The 23,707-nt window shown below is 49.6% G+C and overlaps 1 protein-coding gene across 5 annotated transcripts in view; it reads left to right on the top strand.

Moving 5' to 3' along the window:
• PPP4R1 (protein phosphatase 4 regulatory subunit 1) overlaps positions 1 to 23,707 on the top strand; it is a 689,584-nt gene that overhangs the window by 352,469 nt on the left and 313,408 nt on the right. For all 5 annotated transcript variants that reach the window (XM_078688139.1, XM_078688143.1, XM_078688140.1 and 2 more), the window contains exon 9: positions 6,337 to 6,495. In XM_078688139.1, the coding sequence (XP_078544265.1) occupies positions 6,337 to 6,495 (159 nt within the window). The remainder of the gene's footprint in view (positions 1 to 6,336; positions 6,496 to 23,707) is intronic.

The following is a 23,707-nucleotide window of genomic DNA, read 5'->3' as shown; positions in this document are numbered from 1 at the left end:
CTGTCCACCCCGAGGGGGTGGAACCCGAGAACCCTCACCCGGTCACCAATGACCCGGAGGGCCGCGGGCAATCCGAAGTCCCCGAACTGCCCCCAGTGAGAGCATCGACCCAGACGCAGATCCCCTAAGCCCTGTCGTGGAACAGACCCCGAACTTGGACGGCCTTCCTGAGCTGGCCCAGTGGCGCCAGGAAGGAGGACCTTCCCGAGAAGAATTCTGCTTGGAGCAGACCTCCTGTCCTTCCTTGGTTGGGCCGTGGCAGCAGGCCGCCGCCGGTGACCAGTCCGGCTCCCACCTGGTCTATTGGGAAAACGGCCTCTTGTACAGTGAGCTGAAGTCCACCGAGCTAGGGTCAGCCCGGGTGCTGGTGGTACCCTTACGCTTTCGCGGCTTCCTCCTGAACCTGCCCCATGATGTGCCCCTGGCGGGACACCTGGGACAGAACAAAACCTACCACCGCCTGGTCACTCACTTTTACTGGCCCGGCTTGCGCTCAGATGTGGAGGCCCACTGCAAATCCTGCCCCACGTGCCAGGCCAGCGGGAAGAGCGGAGGGAGACGCAAGGCTCCCCTCCAACCCTACCCGTTGTCAGTACCCCCTTTGAACGGGTGGGAATAGATATCGTGGGGCCTCTAGACCCCCGGACCTCCTTAGGCCATCGATTTATCCTCGTCCTGGTGGACCGTGCCACCTGATACCCCGAGGCCATTCCCCTCCGAACGGTGACGGCCCCCGTAGTGGGGCGGGCCCTCATGGGGATTTTCTCCCGGGTGGGATTTCCGCGAGAAGTAGTGAGCGATCGAGGGACGAACTTCATCTCCAAGTACATGAAGTCCCTCTGGCAGCAGTGTGGGGTGACGTACAAGTTCACCACCCCATACCACCCACAAGGTAATGGCCTGGTTGAGCGTTTCAACCATACCCTCAAGGGAATGATCATGGGTCTCAAAGAGCCCCTGAGGCGCAAGTAGGATGTCCTCCTTCCCTGTCTCCTGTTCGCGTACCGAAAAGTCCCCCAGAAATCCTTGGAGTTTAGCCCCTTCGAGCTGCTCTATGGGCACCCCGTCCGGGGGTCCCTAAGCCTGGTCAAAGAAGGTTGGGAAACGGCAGCCCCCGAGCCCCCTCCAGATGTGTTTCGATACATCCTGGCCCTCCGAAATCAGACTCGGAAATTCCGGGAACTGGCAGAGGCAAACCTCGAGGCCAGTCAGGAAGAAATGAAACGCTGGTATGACCAGAATGCCACTCTGGTCGAGTTTCAACCCGGACAGCAGGTCTGGGTGATGGCCCCAGTGGAACCTTGTGCCCTTCAGGAAAAGTGGACTGGGCCCTTCAAGGTGGTGGAACGCAAGAGCCAAGTGACCTATCTCGTAGATGTGCAGTCCCCCAGGAACCCCTTGCGGGTCCTCCATGTGAACCGCCTCAAACCCCACTTCGTGCGGTCCGAGTTGAGTTTGCTCCTCGCCACAGACGACGGAGCGGAAGAGGACACGGAGCCTCTCCCCGATCTCCTTTGTGCGAAGGAAAAAGATGGCTCCGTAGAGGGAGTGAGCCTCTCCTCCTCCCTCACCCCCGAGCAGCACGAGGACTGTCGCCAGTTACTGGGACAGTTCTCTGACCTTTTTTCCCTCATCCCCGGCGTCACCAGCTGGTGCGTCCACGACGTGGACACCGGGGACAGCCCTCCAGTACGGCACAGAGCCTACCGCGACCCTGACTGAGTCCGGGCCTGCATCAAGGCCGAAGTCTCTAAGATGCTAGCCTTGGGAGTGGTCGAGGCCTCTGACAGCCCATGGGCCAGCCCCGTGGTCCTGGTTCCGAAGGCGGCCGCCCCCGGCGCGGTTCCCGAGCTGAGGTTCTGTGTGGACTACCGGGGGCTCAACGCAGTCACCAGAGCCGACGCCCATTCCCCGCGCCGACGAGCTCATTGACCGCCTAGGAACGGCGCGCTATCTCAGCACGTTAGACTTGACCAGCGGATACTGGCAGATCGCCCTCACCGAGGGGGCCAGAGAGAGATCCGCCTTCTCCACCCCGGACGGTCACTACCACTTCCGGGTGATGCCCTTCGGGATGAAAAATGCCCCCGCCACCTTCCAGAGGCTGGTTAACCAGGTACTGGCGGGGTTGGAAGAATTCAGCGCCGCCTATCTCGATATTGCGATGTTCAGCTCCCACTGGTCCGAGCACCTCCAACACCTCGGAGAGGTGTTGAGGGCCCTGCGGAGGGCGGGCCTCACAATTAAATCAAGCAAATGCCAAATCGGACAAGGGTCCGTGGTCTCCCTGGGGCACCAGGTCGGAAGCGGCCTAGTAGCTCCCCTCCAGCCCAAAATCGATGCGATCGTGGCCTGGGAGGCCCCCACGACACAGACAGAAGTGCGGGCATTCCTAGGGCTCACGGGGTACTACCGAAAATTCATAAAAGGGTACGGCAGCATCGTGGTCCCCCTCACGGAGTTGACCTCCAAAAACCAGCCGAAGAAAGTTAGCTGGACCCCCGCCTGCCAAGAGGCGTTCGAAGCCTTGAAAGACGCCATGTGCACGGCTCCTGTACTCCAGGCCCCTGACTATTCCCGTGAGTTTGTGGTCCAAACGGACGCGTCCGAACATGGCATCGGAGCTGTCCTGTCCCAGATGAACGAAAAAGGCCTAGACCAGCCAGTGGCATTCATTAGCCGGAGGCTACTCCCTCGAGAGCAAAGGTGGAGCACCATCGAGCGGGAGGCCTTCGCGGTGGTTTGGCCTCTGAAGAAGCTGAGGCCCTACCTGTTCGGTACTCACTTCCGGGTCCAAACCGACCACCGACCCCTCCGGTGGCTAATGCAAATGAGAGGGGAGAACCCCATACTGTTGCGATGCTCCATCTCCCTCCAAGGGATGGATTTCACTGTTGAACACCGGCCTGGTGTTGCCCACGCCAACGCAGACGGCCTGTCCTGATTCTTCCGCCTCAGTGAAGAGAACCCCCAAGGGGATGGGTAGTTCTCTCCGCCTTTCAGCTGGGGGGGACGCGTGTTGGACCTGGCCTCGTGGCGTGGTTCCCCCCCGTTCCTCAGCACCCTGTTAGCTTAGCCCTGCACCCAGAAGCCCCTGGTCGTCCTGCTCCCTGTCCGCCCCAACTCCCTGCACACCCCGCCAGCCGACGACCAGCCCCACATGCCCCCGGCCCCCTTCCCGGCTCCGAGCGCCCAGAACCTGCATCACCCTACAGGGCCCCGGCAGCCATTTTTCTTTCCCGAGATCCCGGACTCCTTGGGCCTAGCCTGACCCCGGCCCCAGCGAAACTTGGACTCCAAGGCGCGCCAGTCCCGGCTGGGGGGTAAAGGGATCCCCGAGTGAGATAAGACAGGGAGTTTCGATTGCCCCTCCGGCCTCCCCTGAGAGACTGGTTTCTCTCACCCCTCTGGCCTTCCCCTTTGGGCTGGTTTCGATCACACCTATGGCCTCCCCGAGTGCTGGCTCCAGACCCTGCTGGGCGTCTGGGAATCCCCGGACGCATCTTCACAAGGATCAAAGAGCCAACCGCCGGACCTCTCCCACGACCAGCCTCCGCCTGCGAGGGTCCGGACATCAAAGGGCCACTAGACTATATCAAGGCTCGCCCAACAACTAGCGGGCAGTTGTATCCTGGACAAGAAAGCCCTGCTGATCTGATCGTGGCTGACCCTTGGGGAAAACTGAACCGTCGAACTCTTTGAGCCCTGCTGACGCTGTCGCGGCTCCTTCTCGTAACACGGAACTAGAACATCGGAGCCCTGCTGACGCTGTCGCGGCTCGTCCTCGTAAAGACGGAACTAGAACATCGGAGCCCTGCTGACCTCGTTGCGGCTCGAGCTTGAACTCTAAAGAGATCTTGGTGAAACATCCTGAGCACTGCTGACGCTGTCGCGGCTCCTCAAGAACACCTCCGGATCGAGCCCTGCTGACCTCGTCGCGGCTCGAGGGGTACTCTGGTCCGGCTGGACCATCGACGCTACCAACACGACCTGAGTCGACTCGCAGTGAGTGAAGCAACTAGTACGACCATCACCTTCTGTATCCCCCGGCTCGAGGATTGAGAGCTGTGCGCAGGGTACGCTTCGTACTGGCCTAAAGACTGAGACTGTCCCGCTTCCCTCTTCCCGAATTCCTGAGACTTTACGATCTCTTGTAAATAAGAGTGCTGATTCCTTTCTACTGTTCATAAAGAACTTGTTACTGAAAACCTACGGTGTGGTGTCCGTTCGTAAGTGTGGTGTGAGCTCAGTGTGTACGATCCTAGACTCGAAGTCCTCCCCGGTGAGGATCTCACGTTAAGACTCGGCATCCGTGGTGGGAGAGGTGGGTCCCGGGGTGGTCGGGTGAGCATAACCTGGCCCTCTGAGATCGCCCCTTCTAACAGTAAGCAATCTGCAGCTAGATAGTCTCTACCAAATCAGGTGTTGCTGCAGGTAAGTAACTTGTTCTTTAGGCTATCATCATGCGAGTATTTTCTTAATCTCTTGTGGCTGTCTGTTTATGCACAGAAGGATAGACCTCTGCCTTGACCTGGACTCATCTGCACTATTGCAGAATATTTGAATAGTTCATCTGAAAAATAATTTTTCAAGTCTCTTCCTAAAATATAATATTCCACAAGACGAATGCAAGCACTCTTCTTAACCCTCAAGTGTCACTTTCTCAAAGCAAATGCAGTTGTGATCAACGAATGGCTATTGCCTAGAGAAACAACTCTTATGTGTGCTTGTGTTATTGATAGGTGATTAAAGACACCTATTTCAATGCGTATTTGTATGCATGTTAGTGATATGTTGACTAATAATGACTGTATTGCAAGAATGGCTGAGCAGTTTGTGGGGTCTATGTCATAGTACTGTGCACTCCTGCTTGCAGTTTCCCCATCAAGATTCCCTGTATGCACCAGTGGAGAACTTAAATATAAAATGTATTTCAGCAGTCTTCTTTCAAATAATCCCTGTCCGTGTTTAAATTTGTTTTTCATTTCAAAACCTTGAAACACCTCTGGCGTCAAATCCTCTTTATTGTAGCACTGGACCCAGCTCGTTAATTCTTACTTCAATTCTTCCTAGAGGATTCCTGGAGGAATCGTGGTAGGCACTGTAACAGTTGTATGTTTCCCACTGAAATTTGGAGAAGAGAGGAAACTCAAATCTTCACTGCTAATTGAAGCCTAGAGAGGTCTCATGAGTTCTGAAGATCTGTCTGAATAACCTTAAATTGTGATGGTGGATGCCAGTGTTTCTGGATTCCCTTGCCCATAGTTCCATGTCACATTTTCATTATATGTGATTATCAAATCTGCCGTGCAAAATGAGCTATGTGTCACCTTTTGATATCTAATGAATTAACTCTGTCCCTAAATTCAAAAGATTGATTGTAATATTTTAAACATGATTAGGTTCACACCATTTGTGCTACTTGGTCTTTTTAAACGTGATCATCTCAATGAGCTATTTTCCCATTAAAGTGCGAGTAATGGAAGAAATCTATAGTTCACAACAAAGAGGTCATATCCATAGCACTAGGGTGATTCATTTTAACGGTGTAATAGACGGTTTAAAGGGTGGCATTTCCTTTTTATGATTTAATTACCTGGGGATACATAAATCTGGAAATCAAAAATAATGCTAGAAATTCCAAATGGAAGTGTGCAGGTAAGTAAAAAAGGGTAAGAGTTAATATCAAGGCAAAGCTAAATCTTAAGGGAAAAGTTTACTTTCAAATACAATTGGAAATGGATAGGTTAAGGGAAAGGAAGGTTGCAGAGCAATCTTGCCCTTGAAGGGGTAAAAAAGTGAAGGCTGCAGTTAAATATTAAAGGTAATGGTTGAAAGAGCAAAAGAGTAAGGTTGTACGTTAAAGGGATGGAGTGGTTACAGGGCAGCCTTCTCTTCAGTAAATAAAATGAGGAGGAAGGCTTGAATTCTGAAATTTACCTCAGAATTCCATTAAAAAACAAAACCAAGAGAAATACATAATTATTAGCAAATAAAAATGCTCAAGAACAATAAGTGTGTGGTCACTCACCTGTGATCTCACTTTGGGTAATCAACTTCACAAAAACAGGTAGTACTGGTATAGACTATGAATTCATAGCAGTGTATGGGAAATTAATAATAGAATTTTTATGACTAATTGTTCCAGAGTTATGCATGTTTGTCAATTGATAACAGTAACCGTTGCTTGGCATGTGGCTCGGCATGGTGTGTGGCTTTAGCTATAGTAATTAGGAATATGACCTTAGAGAAGGACACACAAGCACATTGTACTAACACCCATGTCCTTTTGTGATTATGGCCGATATCACCCCATTTTTCCATATTTTTACACAGCTCCCAAGGTTTTTCCAGCTTTGTTCGGATAATGTCTGGGGAGTCAGGAAAGCTTGTGCTGAATGCTTCATGGCTGTCTCGTGTGCAACGTCCCAGGAACTCCGTCGGACAAAATTATCTACGCTTTTTATTAATTTGATAAGTGACCCTTCAAGATGGGTAAGAGTGCAGTGGTTGCTTTGATGTGTGCATTGTTATTAACATAGTGAATAGTCACGCTTTTTTTGCATCAAACGTGCACAGTTAAAATGTGGCCTCCATGATATGGACTGTAAGATCCCTGCTTTGAAAAGATAGCCATTCACAGAATAGTTTTTTACTGTTTTAATCTGCTCTCAACTACAACTCTATTCATCATTCTCAATTAATATTTTTAATTGATCATTCCGGAATTTGATTTTAAACCTGACAAGTATTGCTAAGACTGCTGTGCCTGAAAACACGTATACATCACTAAAATATCACTAAAATATTCTGTGTTGTTTTTTAGCAGTCTATGTGCAAAGAAGTATTGTTAAATAACTGTTTTATAGAGTATGCATATGTATTGTAGAGTTAAGGATGTTATTTTTCAATATAATTTTCCTCTTTAAGGCAAGTTTTTTAGACTTCCAGTCACTTTTCCTCTGTTTTACAAATCTGCATGAAACGTTTCCCAGTATTAAAAGTGTGGTTTTGGCAAATGACATGCAGATTTTCAAGAGCGCAAAATTGGAGAGCTTGATCAAAAGTTATTTCTCATTCCAAATTCAAAATGATACCATTGTCACTAGCATAGCAAAAAAGGCTCTCTATCTACTGTTTTTGATTTTTGGATAAACATTAATTCAGAAGTCTAAAAAAAAAAAAACTTAAAAGACCTGATCAAACATAGGGCTGTATTGGCTGTCAACCTTCAGTCTCATATTTTGAAACTGAGCTCGTCTTACCTTACAGAAATGCACAGGCAGATTTGGAAAATGAATTGTGAGGTTACGCAATAGCAGGGTGAACACAAATCACCAATAGGGAAACCAGGGCACATCCCAAAGAGATTGTAAAAACTGCATATATTTACCAAAAGTTTTTTAAATCAGTCCGTGGACGTTGGTGTCGGGTTTATGGAAATCTTAGGCCGTCTTATTACACAATCATTTGGCAAAAAAAATTGGCATATAATTTGTCAAACAGTACTTTCAAGAATGGGAGAAAATCACACAAGGTGGGTAGTTCTGAAGAGTGTTTTCTATTTTAGATGTTACATGATTTTTTTTGAATTCTGAAGCAAAAACTGTTTAATGCAATTGCACCAAACTCTGCATGAAACAAGAGCTTTACTTAGAATCAACCAAGCAGGACATTTACAGCAAGGCTAATAACCCCTGAGGGAGTCCAGGCGATGAGAATTTGCTGCTTAGGGAAGGTTCAGTTGAACAGCCAGGTCTAGAGTGTCTTCCTGAATTCAAACAGAGAGGATGAGGTCCGGAGGTGAAGGAGGGGGGGTTGTTCCATGACTTCGTAGCGAGGTAGGAGAAGGAGCGTCTTCCACTGTTGCTTCGGCTGATGCGGGAGTGTGAGTGAGGGAGAGAGAGGTGAAGAACAGGTATCTGGAGGGCGGGTGGAAGTTTAGGCAGTGGTTTATGTATGCTGGTTCTTGGTTGTGTATGGCTTTGTAGGTGTGGAGCAGCATTTTGAATTGACGTCTCTTCTGAATGGGAAGCCAGTGGAGCTTCTTGAGGTGGGGGGGTGATGTGGGTTTACTTTGGGAGGTCGAGGATAAGTCAGGATGTTGAGTTCTGTATGGTTTGCAGTCTCTTCGGGATCTGCAAGGTGAGTCCTACGTAGTGTGTGTTGCTGTAGTCCATACGGCTGAGACTAGGGCTTGAGTGATGGTTTGTGTGGTGTTGATGGGGAGCCATTTAAAGATGTTATGAAGCATGCGAAGAGTGTGGAAGCAGGTGGAGAAGACTGCATTAGTCTGGTTTTTCATGGTGAGCTTGCTGTCAAGGATGATGCCAAAGTTGCGGGCGTCGTCTGTCAAAGTAGATGAGGTCCTAGTTTGGAAGGCCACCAGGCGTCACTCCACGTGTTGTTCCCAAAGATAAGCACTTCCATTATGTCTATGTTGACTTTTACTAAACAGAACACAGTGGCTAGTCAGGTTTGCTTGGTAGTTATTTAGAACACACCCAGCCTGTCTATGCTGCGTGAGCCACCAGTTTATTCAGAAAAATATTTTCATTTTTGATTTGATTTAGTTGATTTTTCATATGACATCGAAGGCACAATTATCAAAACAGTTGAATCAACATACAGGCATTTAAGTGCGCAATATATACAAGTGACAAAATTATTCACAATAGATGCTCAAAGTTCAAGACACCAAGACACGAATTATTATATACAACACATATTGAAACATACAAAACAATTTATAAAAAGAACCAGTCCTTTACATTGTGGACCAATGGATAGGCGGAAAACAGAAATACAATTCAAACTGCCGGTCTATCTCAAAAGGACCTGTGGTGAGGTGTTTTTAGGATTGAACAGCTGGGGACAAAAACGGTAATATTAATTATTCCCTGACTGCACCCTTCTTCCTTATCACAGGCTGGGGGTCAACGCGTTTCGAACCAATAATGATTGCAAGGTTCTCCTCAGGACGTGGACTGGGTGGGTCCTTTTCTGTAAAACATAGGGCTTGGTGTAAATGTTATATTGCGATACCATAGTAATGGCCTCTCTGACTATTCAAGTCAAAATGATGAAAAGTTACCTGCAGTCAGCGCGCAAGGGCTGCAAGGGGGAAGCAAGGGGGAGAGTGGCTTCTCACGGTAAGAACTTTCTGAAAAAGCAAGGGTCATCGAAGATCAGAACTCTTTAAATCGAATTGGCCCCAAGAGTGCAAATTAGTGCGGCGGGTGTTGCCACCAATCCTACCTGCACTTGAGCTTGAATGCGGGAGGAAGGATGGAACCACCGGCGAGGAGTCCGGAGGTCACGAGCGATGCTGCTCTCTTTCACTGGAATGCTGCACAAGAAGCGGGGAATGTTACAGGGCGTCTGACTGCCTAGCGGGTGTAGGCTAGTTAAAATACAAAGGGAAAATGTTCGGGGAAAATGTACTCACTCAGAAAGCGAATGTAGTCAATTCATTCGGCGGCCGGCGGCATCTAACAAGCGCCGCAGGCGGACTCCGATGTGATTTAAACGGGGGGCATGCTGGGGCGGATCAAGTCATGGCAATAGAGAAAAGACTGGGCTGACAAGAAAACTCTCACTGGTACTGGTAGTTCTACGAGGCTTGTAGTTCTGCATCCGCCACGGCAAAGGTACCGAGCAGGTTGTAATGGTAAATATGACAACTTGCCTCAATAGTTTTTTGCGCTCATAGAGCCACAGCCGTGACATGAAAAAAGTCACGCCTGAACACGAGAAAAGCGCTACAGATTGTAGGATTATTTCGAGGGCACTGACAGAGTTATATGTATGTAACAATCGCTTGGGGTACCTGGAAGCCACTGTCACATGAATGGAAAATTAGATTGTTTTTTATTGAAACAAGGGAATTGAAAGTCTCTGGAGGACCAATAGAAACGGGTAGCAGCACGGCTCAGATCAGCTCAACATAGGTGCAGACACAACCGGGCAAAGTAGCTAGACCATTTGTTAGGTAGTTTACAGATTCCCCATTTCGGACAGTTCATTCAAGCCTGAATTTGCTGTGTCAAATTTGAGGATGAGGTACGCCTCTTTCTGAGAGAGGCGTGTGTCAGGATCACCACTGCCGCCCCTAATTACAGCCAGCACTGTCCATCTAATGTCATTCACAGAGTGCTTGTGTTGTAAAAAGTGGGACACCAATAGAGCTGTTGGATTCTTATTGTTAATCCTTGATCTGTGTTGGATGATTCTTTGTCGGACCTCCTGCGTGGTCTTACCAATGTACACCTTATTGCAGGGACACTGAATGGCGTATACTGTGTTCTTCGTTTTGCAGTTCGTGTGTTCATTATGGCGCCAGAATTTACTGCCGTCTGTGAAAAGGGAGCCCTCCATTGTAAGGTCACAAACGGTGCACTTCCCGCATTTGCGATGGCCCTTGACTGGACTGGCACCGAAGATGGTGCTTTGAGTGTCTTTTTTGGCGGGAGGACGAGTCGATGTTATCAGCTGGCCAATACTCCGGTTCTTTTTTAGGGCAAAAAGTGGTAGACCGACGTCAGGTAAAATTTCTTCGACCAAATGCCAACATTTCCTGATGATTTTCTGCAGCGAATGGGTATGGGGACCGAAAGTAGACACGCACACGATCCTTTGGGTTGGTGGTCTTGATCTTTTTTCTAATAGATACTCCCTAGGAGTCCATCTTGCTCTTTTCATGGAGTCCTTCAACAGCTTGCGTGGATATCCTCTTTCCTGTAATTTCGAAATCAATGCTTGATCGTGTTCCTCAAACTGCTGTACTGACGAGCAGTTCCGCCTCACTCTGAGGAACTGCCCGTAGGGGAGGTTGTTCTTGAGGCTTCTCGGGTGGTAGCTCCTATAATGCAAAGCATTATTTTTGTCAGTCTTTTTTTGATATAAGAAGCATGACAGTCCATCTGTCGTCGCGGATACTACCACATCCAGAAATGGCAGAGATTTCGAATCGTAGCACAAGCTGAACTTGATGTCCGGACTCCTGTTGTTCAGCCACATGTAGAATTCCTCCAACAGTAGTGATGTCCCGGTCCAGACGTCGTCTATATATCTGAGCCATTACCCTATATGGTCTCGGTAAGGATTGTATGTGTTCAATAACAATAAGGTGTACATTGGTAAGACCACGCAGGAGGTCCGACAAAGAATCATCCAACACAGATCAAGGATTAACAATAAGAATCTAACAGCTCCATTGGTGTCCCACTTTTTACAACACAAGCACTCTGTGAATGACATTAGATGGACAGTGCTGGCTGTAATTAGGGGCGGCAGTGGTGATCCCGACACACGCCTCTCTCAGAAAGAGGCGTACCTCATCCTCAAATTTGACACAGCAAATTCAGGCTTGAATGAACTGTCCGAAATGGGGAATCTGTAAACTACCTAACAAATGGTCTAGCTACTTTGCCCGGTTGTGTCTGCACCTATGTTGAGCTGATCTGAGCCGTGCTGCTACCCGTTTCTATTGGTCCTCCAGAGACTTTCAATTCCCATGTTTCAATAAAAAACAATCTAATTTTCCATTCATGTGACAGTGGCTTCCAGGTACCCCAAGCGATTGTTACATACATATAACTCTGTCAGTGCCCTCGAAATAATCCTACAATCTGTAGCGCTTTTCTCGTGGTCAGGCGTGACTCTTGTTTCATGTCACGGCTGTGGCTCTATGAGCGCAAAAAACTATTGAGGCAAGTTGTCATATTTACTATTACAACCTGCTCGGTACCTTTGCTGTGGCGGATGCAGAACTACAAGCCTCGTAGAACTACCAGTACCAGTGAGAGTTTTCTTGTCAGCCCAGTCTTCTCTCTATTGCCATGACTTGATCCGCCCCAGCATTCCCCCCGTTTAAATCACATCGGAGTCCGCCTGCGGCGCTACATGTTAGATGCCGGCGGCCGCCGAATGAATTGACTACATTCGCTTTCTGAGTGAGTACATTTTCCCCGAACATTTTCCCTTTGTATTTTAACTAGCCTACACCCGCTAGGCAGTCAGACGCCCTGTAACATTCCCCGCTTCTTGTGCAGCATTCCAGTGAAAGAGAGCAGCATCGCTCGTGACCTCCGGACTCATCGCCGGTAGTTCCATCCTTCCTCCCGCATTCAAGCTCAAGTGCAGGTAGGATTGGTGGCAACACCCGCCGCACTAATTTGCACTCTTGGGGCCAATTCGATTTGAAGAGAGCTGATCTTCGATGACCTTTGCTTTTTCAGAAAGTTCCTACCGTGAGAAGCCACTCTCCCCCTTGCTTCCCCCTTGCAGCCCTTGCGCGCTGACTGCAGGTAACTTTTCATCATTTTGACTTGAATAGTCAGAGAGGCCATTACTATGGTATCGCAATATAACATTTACACCAAGCCCTATGTTTTACAGAAAAGGACCCACCCAGTCCACGTCCTGAGGAGAACCTTGCAATCATTATTGGTTCGCAACGCGTTGACCCCCAGCCTGTGATAAGGAAGAAGAGTGCAGCCAGGGAATAATTAATATTACCGTTTTTGTCCCCAGCTGTTCAATCCTAAAAACACCTCACCACAGGTCCTTTTGAGATAGACAGGCAGTTTGAATTGTATTTCTGTTTTCCGCCTATCCATTGGTCTACAATGTAAAGGACTGGTTCTTTTTATAAATTGTTTTGTATGTTTCAATATGTGTTGTATATAATAATTCGTGTCTTGGTGTCTTGAACTTTGAGCATCTATTGTGAATAATTTTGTCACTTGTATATATTGCGCACTTAAATGTCTGTATGTTGATTCAACTGTTTTGATAATTGTGCCTTCGATGTCATATGAAAAATAAACGAAATCAAATCAAAAATGAAAATAAAAATAAAAAATTCTGAATAAACTGGTGGCTCACGCAGCGTAGACAGGCTGGGTGTGTTTTAAATAACTACCAAGCAAACCTGACTAGCCACTGTGTTCTGTTTAGCGATTGTTGAGGTCCAGGCTGGTCAGTGATAGGACCCAAAACCTTCTTTTGTTGATTGTTATGTTGACTTTTAAGCAGTTGTCTTAATCCAGTTGGCGACACTCGTCTTGCACCTGCGGAAGTTTGCTTTCTTGGTGGATGGGTCTACTGATAGCGAGAGAATGAGCTGGGTGTCGTCAGCTTAGGATATGATGTTGATGTTTTTTTTTTTTTTGTTTTGTTAAACTTTATTTGTTATTTTCACAAGCATCGCACAGAAACCATCAGCAATGTAAAAAGCACACACCATCTTACAATGCAGTACACCAATGCCGACATACCACGGCACAGCAGTAATTGTTAAACAAAAAAAGGAGGGTGTCATCCACTGCAATGAGTCACAGACATCAAAGAGCCCCGGTCTCAATATCATTCCTACGAGGCATATACATTCGGTAATCGGTAGCAATGTACAGAGCGTAGTAACAACGTGGGCTAACCCACCCCTTCTGGGTACAGCTGATTGTTCAATTGTGCCTGATGTTCCGCCGTGAGTTTGGCAATGTAATTGCGGTACGGCCCCCATATGTCCAAGGGCCGAGATGAAGTGGGGATGGTGGATGAGTATTCAACACAGTTAATATTGCAGGAGGCCAAGCTTTTTAGCCAGGACTGCACACTTGGACTTCTCTTGGAGCACCAAAGCAAAGCCACCTCCCTCTTAGCCAACAAGAAGCCCAGCGTTGCGAGTCTGCGGACTGCCTGTGGAAAGTTTGTCACATAGCCCAACAAGGCAATGTCAGGGGAAGGAACCAGGGGGACACCCAGTATCTTACCAAATGTGCTGTGCATCTGTAGCCAGTAGTCACTTAGTCTGGGGCATGTCCACGATAAATGTGCAAAATCAGCATCCACAGCCTTACATTTTGGGCAATTAGGAGAGCGTGAGGGGTCTATCTTATGGGCCAATGCAGGGGTGTGATACAAACGTCTCAAGAATTTAAAGTGAATGAGTTTGTGCCTGCTGTTTAGTGACACCTTTTTGGTTACTGCGCAGCATTGTGCCCACTCAACATCTGTTATCGGTTTCCCCAGATCTTTTTCCCACGCCAATCGGACTTTCGCATCAGCTGCGGGAGTGGCAGCGATGCTAAGTCTGTAAAGTTTAGTAACCATATGTGCCCCTGAGGGATGCTGGATGATAGCCGTCAGAGGTAGTGCCTCTTCTGGAGCCAGTGGGAAGGTGGGAAATGTAGCTCGTAGCATGGAGCGAACAAAGGAGTCCATAAAGCTGCGATCCAGGAAACGGGGGTCCTCTGTCAGACTAAAGGCATGTCCGTCTGGGAACAGGTCACCTAATGTATTCAAGCCGAATTTGGAGAGTGTAGTACGCACCACCATTTCACCAGTGATTGGGAGCCAATGTGCATTGGGGAGTGGAAGGAGTGGGGAATAGAGGACATCTAGCTTCAGTAGCCTCCGGAGTTTCTCCCTCGCCCCGCATGTGGAAGATACTGTCTGTATATCTTGGGGGTCTCGCGGGAATCCCTTCGGGAGTAGTGTAGTTAAGGAGTGTGGTAGTACCAAGTCCGCCTCCGGTTTCAGGTACAGTATGCGGGCATCTGGGTGGAACCAGGGATATGCAAAGGAACATTGTGCTGCCAAAAAGTAGAGATAAAAATCAGGTACCCCCAGGCCGCCCCTCTCGTAGGGCAGGGTCAGTGTGTGCCAAGTGACCCGAGGGGTCTTGTTTCCCCATATCAACCGTAGCAGCAGCGTTCGCAGCTGTGTGAAAAATATCTTAGTCAAGGGTATTGGAATGTTGTTAAATACAAAAACCGGGGCAGAACCACCATTTTCACTATAGCAATACGTCCCACCATAGACAGCGGCAATCGCAGCCATCTGCCAATGTTATCCTCCAGAAAATCTAGTGCTCTCCCATAGTTGAGCCGGACAATGTCTACAGTGTTAAGATGGACGTGTATACCCAAGTACTTCACCGATTCCGAACACCACTCCAGTGGGTACTCGCAGTCCCATGGCGTAGTGGCGGGTGTCAGCGGGAAAATGAGGGATTTGTGCCAGTTCATGCGCAGCCCAGAGAAAGTGCCAAACCGCGTAAATTCCGCCAGCAGCGGTGCCAGGTTGAGGGAAAGTACACGGACATAGAGTATTAAATCGTCCGCATATAGCGATGCTAGTAGAGGACCCGTGCGGAATTGCAGGCCCCGAAAGACGTGTTTTTCCTGAAAGTGTCGGACCAGTGGGTCCATCGCTAAGATGAATAACAAGGGGGACAATGGACACCCCTGTCTCATGCCCCTGGACAGGGAAAACGCCTCCGTGATGGTGCCATTTTTAAGCGGATTCGGGCCGTGGGTTTAGTATATAGCAACGCCACCGTGGAGACAAAACACTCCGGCATACCCATGCGTCTCATAATTGATAGGAAAAAGGGCCATTCAAGGGAATCCAACGCCTTTTCTGTGTCCAAAAGCACGGCGGCCGCCGGAGTGCCGGGGTCTACCCGGTGAATCACTGCGAATAATGTACGCAGATTTAGTGAGGTGGACCGGTGCGGCACGAACCCAGATAGGGCGGGGGATATGATGAATTCCATTAAGAGGGCAAGCCGTGTGGCCACTATTTTTGCCAAGATTTTATAGTCTGTGTTCAACAGCGAAAGAGGCCTGTAGGAGCCACAGAGGGTCGGGTCCTTTCCGGGCTTCGGGAGCAATATGATTACTGCTTCCCTAAACGTGGGGGGCAAGATACCCGTCTCCAAAGCCTCAGCATAGACCTCTATTAGCACTGGAACCAGTTCTTCCTTGTATGCCTTATAAAAATCGGCCGAGAAGCCGTCCAAGCCAGGAGCAGCTGAGCCCCGTAGGGCGTCAATGGCCTCCACTACCGAGTCAACCGTTATTGGATGGGAGAGAAACTCCTGCATGTGTTTTTCCAAGAAGACCAATGCAATTTCGTCTAAGTAAGAGCATTGATCACGTAGGTCTGTGGCAATGGACGAGGAATAGAGATCAGTATAGTATGACAAGAAGGTGTGGCAGATTTCAGGGGTGGTGTGTAGCAGTCTACCATCCGGGGCAGTTATTCCCGTTATGTATTGTGCTTGACGCGGAGGGCGGAGTAGGTGTGCAAGTAGCCTCCCGGGTTGGTCTCCCTCCCCGTATTGCCGCGCCGAGTGTTGTGTGGCTAGGAAGCGCAACTCCCTATCCGCCTCTTCCCGAAACTCTAACAGTAGTGTAAGACGACGCGTCTCGTGTGACTCAGAGGGATGTCGGAGCAGGTCCTCTTCCACCGTTCGGATATCTTTCTCAATGCGAGTGAGTGTGGATCTGATAGAGCGCAGGACTCCCACATGCGTAACAATGCATACCCCTCTGATAGTGGCCTTAAACCCCTCCCACAAGGTTGCGTGAGTTTCTACTGACCCTGTGTTGAGCTCAAAGTAATCAGTGATGGCAGTCCGGAGTGTTTCGGTGAACACCGTGTCAGCGAGGGCCTTACCGGGGAATCGCCACTGTCGTTCAAAGCCGCCCGGTCTGGGAATACCCAGGCGCAACGCAACCGGGGAGTGGTCTGACAGCGTACGTGGGAGTGTAGCATGTGATGTCACCCACCCAGCCACCCCAGGGGAGAGTAGCCAGTAATCTAGTCTCGTCCAAGTGTTATGGAAGCTGGAATGGTGTGTGTATTCCGGGGTCTCCCCGTGTAGCCTAGCTTCGATGTCAATGAGGGAATAGGTATCGCAAATGTCAACTAGGACTGGTCTGGAGTGCTTCCTGGAATCCGCTGCAGTTAAAGTCCCGTCCCGTGAGGGGTTAAGGAGTAAATTAAAATCTCCACCGACTAGCATCTGGCCTGTGGCTATTGTGAGTATTTTCACCTGAAGGTCCTGAAAGAAGGCAGGGGTGTCAGTATTAGGGCCATATACGTTTACCAGGGTAACCGTCTGATGAAATAGGGAGCCTGTTACCACCAAGTATCGACCCTCCGGGTCCCCTATCGTGGAGTGCAGTATGAAGGGTATTCATTTATGCACCAAGATGGCTACCCCCCTTGAATATCTGCTGTAGTCAGAGAAGAAGCGGTGTGAACCCCAGCTTCTAGCCAGGAGCTGGGACCCTGCAGGGCTCAAGTGCGTTTCCTGCAGAAACACAATGTCAACGTTATGTCTGCCCAGGTAGTTAAAGACCTGCCTGCGTTTCCTCGTGTCATTTAGACCTCTGACATTCCATGAGATCAGGGAGGAGTCAACCTGTGTAGTCTGTCTAGCCATTAGTGCACGAGCTTACATGTCCAATCCAGAGTGTGCCAAAGTCAAATGTAACGTGTGATGTGGTGTGTGCTTGCCATCTGAGTGCGGATTGATATCAAACTAAATAAAATTCCCCCCCTACCCCCACCCAGCCTCCAAACAACCCAGGGAGGCATATCCCCATGAACCATGCAGCGAACCAAACAAAACATTGAGTGACAAAGCGCAGTGTCAAACTGTAGTACAACTGCAATAGGAAAAGAAGTAGTGAGTCAACAGCGGCATCCGCCATGGGGAGTGGCAACGCCACGCCGGTCGGGGGGGTAAACAATACTGGAAAGTCGGAGCTTGTGTAACCACAATGATCTGGGTGCATGTGAAGCAACGAAAGCGGACCTGCAGCCCCAAGTGTCCGGTCATGATCGTCAGCCCTTGCCCGTCTCAGCAAATAGATCGGCGCTGGCCTGCGAGGCATTTCTGACTGGAGAAGCCGGCGGTTGTGCACCAGACCGGGTCGGGCTTACGTCTCGCCGCATGTAGCGTTGGCAAAATTCCTGGGCTTCCGTCAGTGTCTCAAAGATGTGGGGTCTGCCATCAATGTCCACTTTAAGTCTAGCGGGGTAGAGCATTCCATATCGCAGGCCGAGATTTCTGAGCGTAGCTTTAACCCCAGTAAATTTCTTGCGCGTTTCCTGGACCGTGAAGGTGAAATCAGGAAAGAAGGATAGAGTGTTGCCTTGCCATGTCACCACACCACGATCTCGAGCCGCCCGGAGGACGGCATCACGATCCCTGAAGTTCATAAGGCGAGCAATAATTGGACGCGGCGGGAGACCTGTTCTGGGCCATGGGCCTAGCGATCTGTGGGCACGCCCCACCACGAACCCCTGAGTGAAGGAGTCGCGGCCAAACAGGTCGATTAGCAACTGTTCAACAAAAGTGTCCATCCGGCCAGTTTGGGTCGTCTCTGCTACGCCGGTGATGCGCACGTTGTTTCTTCTCCCCCGGGCCTCAAGGTCCTCGTTTTTAATGGCGACTTCCTTGAGGATTCTCTCCACCCTTTCCAATCTTTTCAGGGATTTCGTCGCGCCATCTTCTACATCAGAAATCCTGGATTCTACTAGGTCTAGTCGTCGGTCATGCGCCTGAATTTTGGAACCCATATCTGCCATGCGGCTCTCTAGCGTGTCAAATCGCCCATCCAGCGCCTTGAAACCAGCCCTCATCTCAGTCATCATGGCAGTCATGAGGGAAGTGGCATCCTCTGGGTCATCACCTCTCGTCGCCTCCGTTTGGGCCTCTTGTGGGGGGTCAGCGACGGGGAGGGAGGCTTCAGCAAAGTTCAATTTACGCTGATTAGGGTCGCGTTTACCCATCGTGGCAGTGCAGCAGGGCCACCGGGTCTAGGCCTCCGTATCTTCTGTGCTGACACGTTACTTCACACCAGAGCACCCCAAAATGACAGTGGGGCTGCAGCAGGGCAAGGGTCTTGTCTCCCCGGGGGGGCAGGTCGGGTCTCAGCCCAGTCCGGGACCCCAAACAGCAATGGGGAGCGCCCCACGGACAGTGGGCCAGGTGATCACGTGGCAGTCCGCTCGGGCACCTCTGCGGTCCGGCAGGTCAGGCGGGGTGTAAATTTCCCCCTCACTGGTGCTCCGGGGCGCAGAGAGAGGCCAGTAGCGCCGCAGGCGCGAAGCAGGGCAGCGCCGGCACCAGAAACGCCCAGCGCGGCCCCCGGGCCAACCTTACAGCAACCCGCCCCCAGAGCCGAGCCTACGCCCCTGCCGCGGCCAAAATGGAGCTCCCGGCTGCAGCCCACCACACCAGGCCGAGAGGCCCAGATGCGTGTCCAGCGCGCAGCGCTGCACATGGGTAGCCGGGTTCCAATAGGCCCGCCGCGGAGCCGAGCCCTCAGCCCCTAGAGCGCGGAAATCACCGCGGCTGGACCCCACCGGCCGCCAGGGCGCCCCACGCGCAGCGCCCCCTACCTCCACCTCGCGACTCCGAGGCCTCACCTGCTTGACCCGGCCGCCGGTCGCGTCGCCGTAGCTCCGGATCCGCTGCCGCCACCGCCTTCAAACTTGCACCCGTCGAGCTGCACAGGAAGGAGAGCAGGATCGTAGGTTTGGGTGCCCGTTAGGATCGCCGGTTACCGCATTTCACAAGTGACGATTCCCCGAGTCGGCGGAGCTTCAGCAAGAGGCGGCCATCTTGGTCTCCTCCTCGGCCACGCCCCAGGATATGATGTTTAATCCGTGGGTTTTGACGATTTGGACCAAGGGGGTTTTTTAGGTGTTGAACAGTGAAGGGCGAAAGACAAGCCTTGAGAGACACTGATCATGATGACCTTAGGTTCCGTGGGCCCTTCCATTGTGGAAGGAGGCAATCCATCTGAGGGCGTCTCCTTGGATTCCAATGTGGTGAAGCCACTTGATAAGTGTGTGGTGGGATATGGTATCTGAAGCAGCTGAGCGGTAGAGGAGAATTAGGGCTGCCGTTTCTCCCCGGTCAAGGAAGTTTCCGATGTCGGTAGCAGCAGTCAGGGCAGTTTTGGTGCTGTGATTGGTGTGGAATCCAGATTGGGAGATGTCCAGAAGATTAAGGTTTCCCAGGTTTTCCATTATTTGGCAGTTGGTGGTTTTTTAAGGACTTTGGTGGGAAAGGGAAGCAGAGAGAGGATGGGTGTACTTGAGTTTGCTGGGGTTGGTGGACGGTTTCTTGGGAAGGGATTTGACTGGGTGTGTCCGTTCTTCAGAAGGTCGAACACTCTCCCTGACTATATCCGGTTAGAAAAAGACCATCGGGCTTTTCGAAGACACTTAAAGACGTTCTTATTCCCATCCAGTTAAAGAAGGCACTCGCAATCTAGATTCATAGCGCTGGGAGGCCGTACGGTAGCCATGCGCTTTAGAAGTACATTTCATTAATGTCATTTCATTCAGGGTATGTGGGTGTGGTGATGGATGGGTAGAAGATGGCGGTTAACTCGTTTCTGATTCTCCTAAGTTTGAAGATGTGGTGTGGACAGGGGTCCATATGTGCTCCTGAGTGGACGGAGTTCATGACGGCTGTGGTGTTTTGAGTGGTAAGCTGGTCCATTGTGGTGAGCAGGTGGGCGGAGTTTGCATCTTTTGGCATGAGGAGGCTGAGGATGTCAGCAGTTGTGGGTTGGGGTTCGAAGTTTTTGTAGATGGTGAATGTTTTGTCGTGGAATAAGTCCATCAGGGTGTCACAGATATCCTGGGAAGGAGTGATTATATATTTGGTGGCTGAGTGCTTGGAGAACTCTGACGATATTGAAAGGTTCTTTGCTGTGGTTAGAACTGACTTCGATGCGGTCGGCAAGGGTTCTTCTTTTCGCCTTTCAGGCGTTTGTGGTATTGGTTGAGGGATATCTTGAATCGGTCCGTGTGTTCCCTGCTAGAGCGCCATTCATTTCCAGTCGCTTGCAGTTGTGTTTTGTGCTTTCTCAGTTCTGTGGTGTACCAACTGGCCTGTTTGGGCTTGACGGGGTGACTGTCAGCTCCGTCTGTGAGCCAGAAGGAGGAGGTCTTGACAGCCTGTTCTAGGTTGGTTGCGGTGTCTGGGTGGGAGGTGTTGAGTATGTTGGTCCGCTGGCTCTCTCATAGTTTGTTCTAGCTGCAGTGTGAGGTGCTGGTTGGCTTGGTGGTGGTTCAGGGGGGAATCCTGTGATTGTGAAGTGGACAAAGACATATTCTGTCCAGGTGAGCTCTGTGACATGGCTGTACTTGACTGTCGCTGGCCGTGAAGATGGGGTTGAGGGTGTGTCCTGTGATGTGTGTGGAGTTGGTGACAAGCTGAGTGTGGCTGTTCATGCTTTTGAGGAGGTTGGCGATGTTGGTGTCGTTAAGGTGAACATTGAGGTCTCTGAGGTGAAAATTGAGGTCTCTGAGTATTTGGAGTCAATTGCGAGTGGGCCGATTAATTTGGGGGAAGCTGGAGTGAGGTTCTGGAGGTCTGTAGTCAATGGTGCCTCTGATGGTGGTTTTGTCGTCGGGCGGGATTTGAAAGTTGTGGTGTTCCATGATCAGGTTGGTGTTGTCTGCGGTGTTGGTGCAGTGGATGGTTTCTTTGTGGATGATGGCTATTCCAACTCCGTGTCTTGGTGTTCTATCTTGTAGCCATCAGGCGTTGCGGAGATGATGCCAGGATGTGGGGTGGAGCCAAGTCTCGATGAGGAAGATGACGTCAAGGGTGAGGAAGGTGATGGTGTCCCAGATCTCGGTAACGTTTTTGCAGAGTGATCATGTGTTGAGCAGGAGGGAGTGAAGTTATTCTGAAGTGGTTGTGGTGGTTGAGCTGGTGGTGGTGGTAGTGCGTGCGGGTGCTCTAGTTTTGCATAAGGGCAGTGCCAGCAGGCAAAATGTCCCACTGTTGATCATGGAGAGGTGCTGCAGCAGTTGTTGCTTAGTCTGGTGTCCAGGGCTCAGAGCGTGGTGTTGGTATATCTGACAGTATCGGGAGAGCCAGGGTTCCTGGTGCTGGGGGCCAACGGCGTGCCTTTGGCAAGCCTTTGGCGCAGCACTGTGTGGCTGCCATGCAGCCTCCATTAAATTGGTCATGGGAGGAGGGAGGGATCCTGGGATGTGATGGCCAGGGCCGTTGAGGGCGAGAAGCGGAAGGGAGATGTGGCAGGAAAAATGTCAGGAAAGTAAGCAGGTGGAAAAACTGAGAAAAACAAAGGCATTACAAAACTAAACACGTTGAACAAAATTGAACAAAGAGGGGTTTAACAGGTTTGAGTACAATAACAAGTAAACAATTCAGAAACCAGGGATGCAGCGATGCAGCAAGTGGGGAGCTGTCACGAACGACCATGAATAGACATTTTTTGTGTTTTGGTGTAAATCCATTGGTAGGTTTAAAGATAATTGCATTGCTAAAAGGTTTTGGGTGGTCTTTGAATGGCTAAACTTGAAAATATCTCAATAGTTGAGAAGTAAACACTTTTCTACTTTGCTCCTGGCTGTAGTGCAGTGTGATGAATCTGCACTAAATTTGGCAGACACCGTGCCTTCTACAAATATGCTGGCAGGGAGTGTCAAATAAGTGTTTATTTGCTATTCATTTTCCTGAGCTTTGACAAACCTGAATGAAGTTTTGCTGACAATTACTGCGTCAAGTTTAGTGCTAGCATTTTACTTTTCATGCATATCCATCAAGAAAGTTGTTGGGGCAGGTAGCGGGTTGAGTTAAAGATGGTGTCCTCATTTGCTGATAAGTTTATCTCCATTTGACACTTCTGCCTGAATCCTGATATGCCAAAAGTTTTGGTGGATACTGATATTAACTGCAGTTTCCTCACCTTGTAAATACCCGAGGTGCCGGACGGGATGTGGAGAATTTTTGCCAGCAATTTCATTGTGCATCAGTAGGTGGAGTCTTTCTGAACTCTGTCCGTGATGTGTGGCACATAGCCATCGGCTGACCAGGTTTTGCAGTGTGCAGATCTCTAAATTGGGAGAATTTTAAGATGAAGAAAGGAGTCCATTCCACCGAATGGAGAGGTGGAGGGGGGAGTTGATGAGAGGTCTGCAGTTAGATCGTATCCACCAGAAAAATTGTTAGCAATGGTAAGTAACTTGTTCTTCTGATTGATATTTCCTGCTGCTGATTCCTCACTACCTTGTGAGGAGATACCAGAGCAGTATACCTCCCAAGGTTGTGGGTCTATGGAATGGGCAAAATGTATCAGTCGACGGACCTGGCTATCAAAGCAGTGATGCTTCATGAATGTATGCACTGACAGCCAGTCTCTGTGCCAATGCAGTGGTAGCATCCTTTGCTCGGATGGAATGAGCTATCTAGCCCCCTATGGGGCTTCCTCTTGGCCAGTGTGTATCAGATATTGATGCAGAAGACTGCCCACTTTGAACTGGTTGTTTTCTGCACTGCCTTTTCTTCTTTTTTCCTTCGAACCCCACAAAGGGCTGATTGTCCGTCCGATGGTCCTTGGTGGTGCGATAAATATAGGAATTACAAAGCCCTTTTTGGATCCAAAGATGGTGCCTTTCTTTCACTTTTGAGGGATGAGGTACAGCAAAGCATGCCAGAAGGATGATGGGTTACTCAACATGGAAAGGTGTCACAACCTTGGGCAGAAATGCAGCTCTAGTCTACAGCACAAGTTTGTCTGTAAAAAAAGATGGTACATTCTTGCTGGACAGACAGCGCTGCAACTCACACCTCAAGTTGATCTTCTCTCTGAGAGACACTTTTTAAGAGTCACAAGAAGCAGAGGATAGCTGTGCATTGGCTCAAATGGGGTGCACATCAGTTATGTAAGAACCAAATTAAGGTCCCGCTGTAGCATATTTTTTGATTTTGGTGGAAGCGTGAAGCAACCCATTAAAAAATGCATTACAACAGGTGAAACAATGATGGTTGGAATGTTAAATATAAACAGACTCATAAGGCTGGTTAATAACCTTTAACTGTGGGCACAGGAAAACCTTGCTGGGCCAACCA

This window comes from Lissotriton helveticus, chromosome 4_1 (genome assembly GCF_964261635.1).
Source record: "Lissotriton helveticus chromosome 4_1, aLisHel1.1, whole genome shotgun sequence".
Taxonomy (NCBI): Eukaryota; Metazoa; Chordata; class Amphibia; order Caudata; family Salamandridae; genus Lissotriton; species Lissotriton helveticus.
Note: the sequence above shows the minus strand (reverse complement) of the source record. Positions and strands in the feature narration are given on the sequence as shown.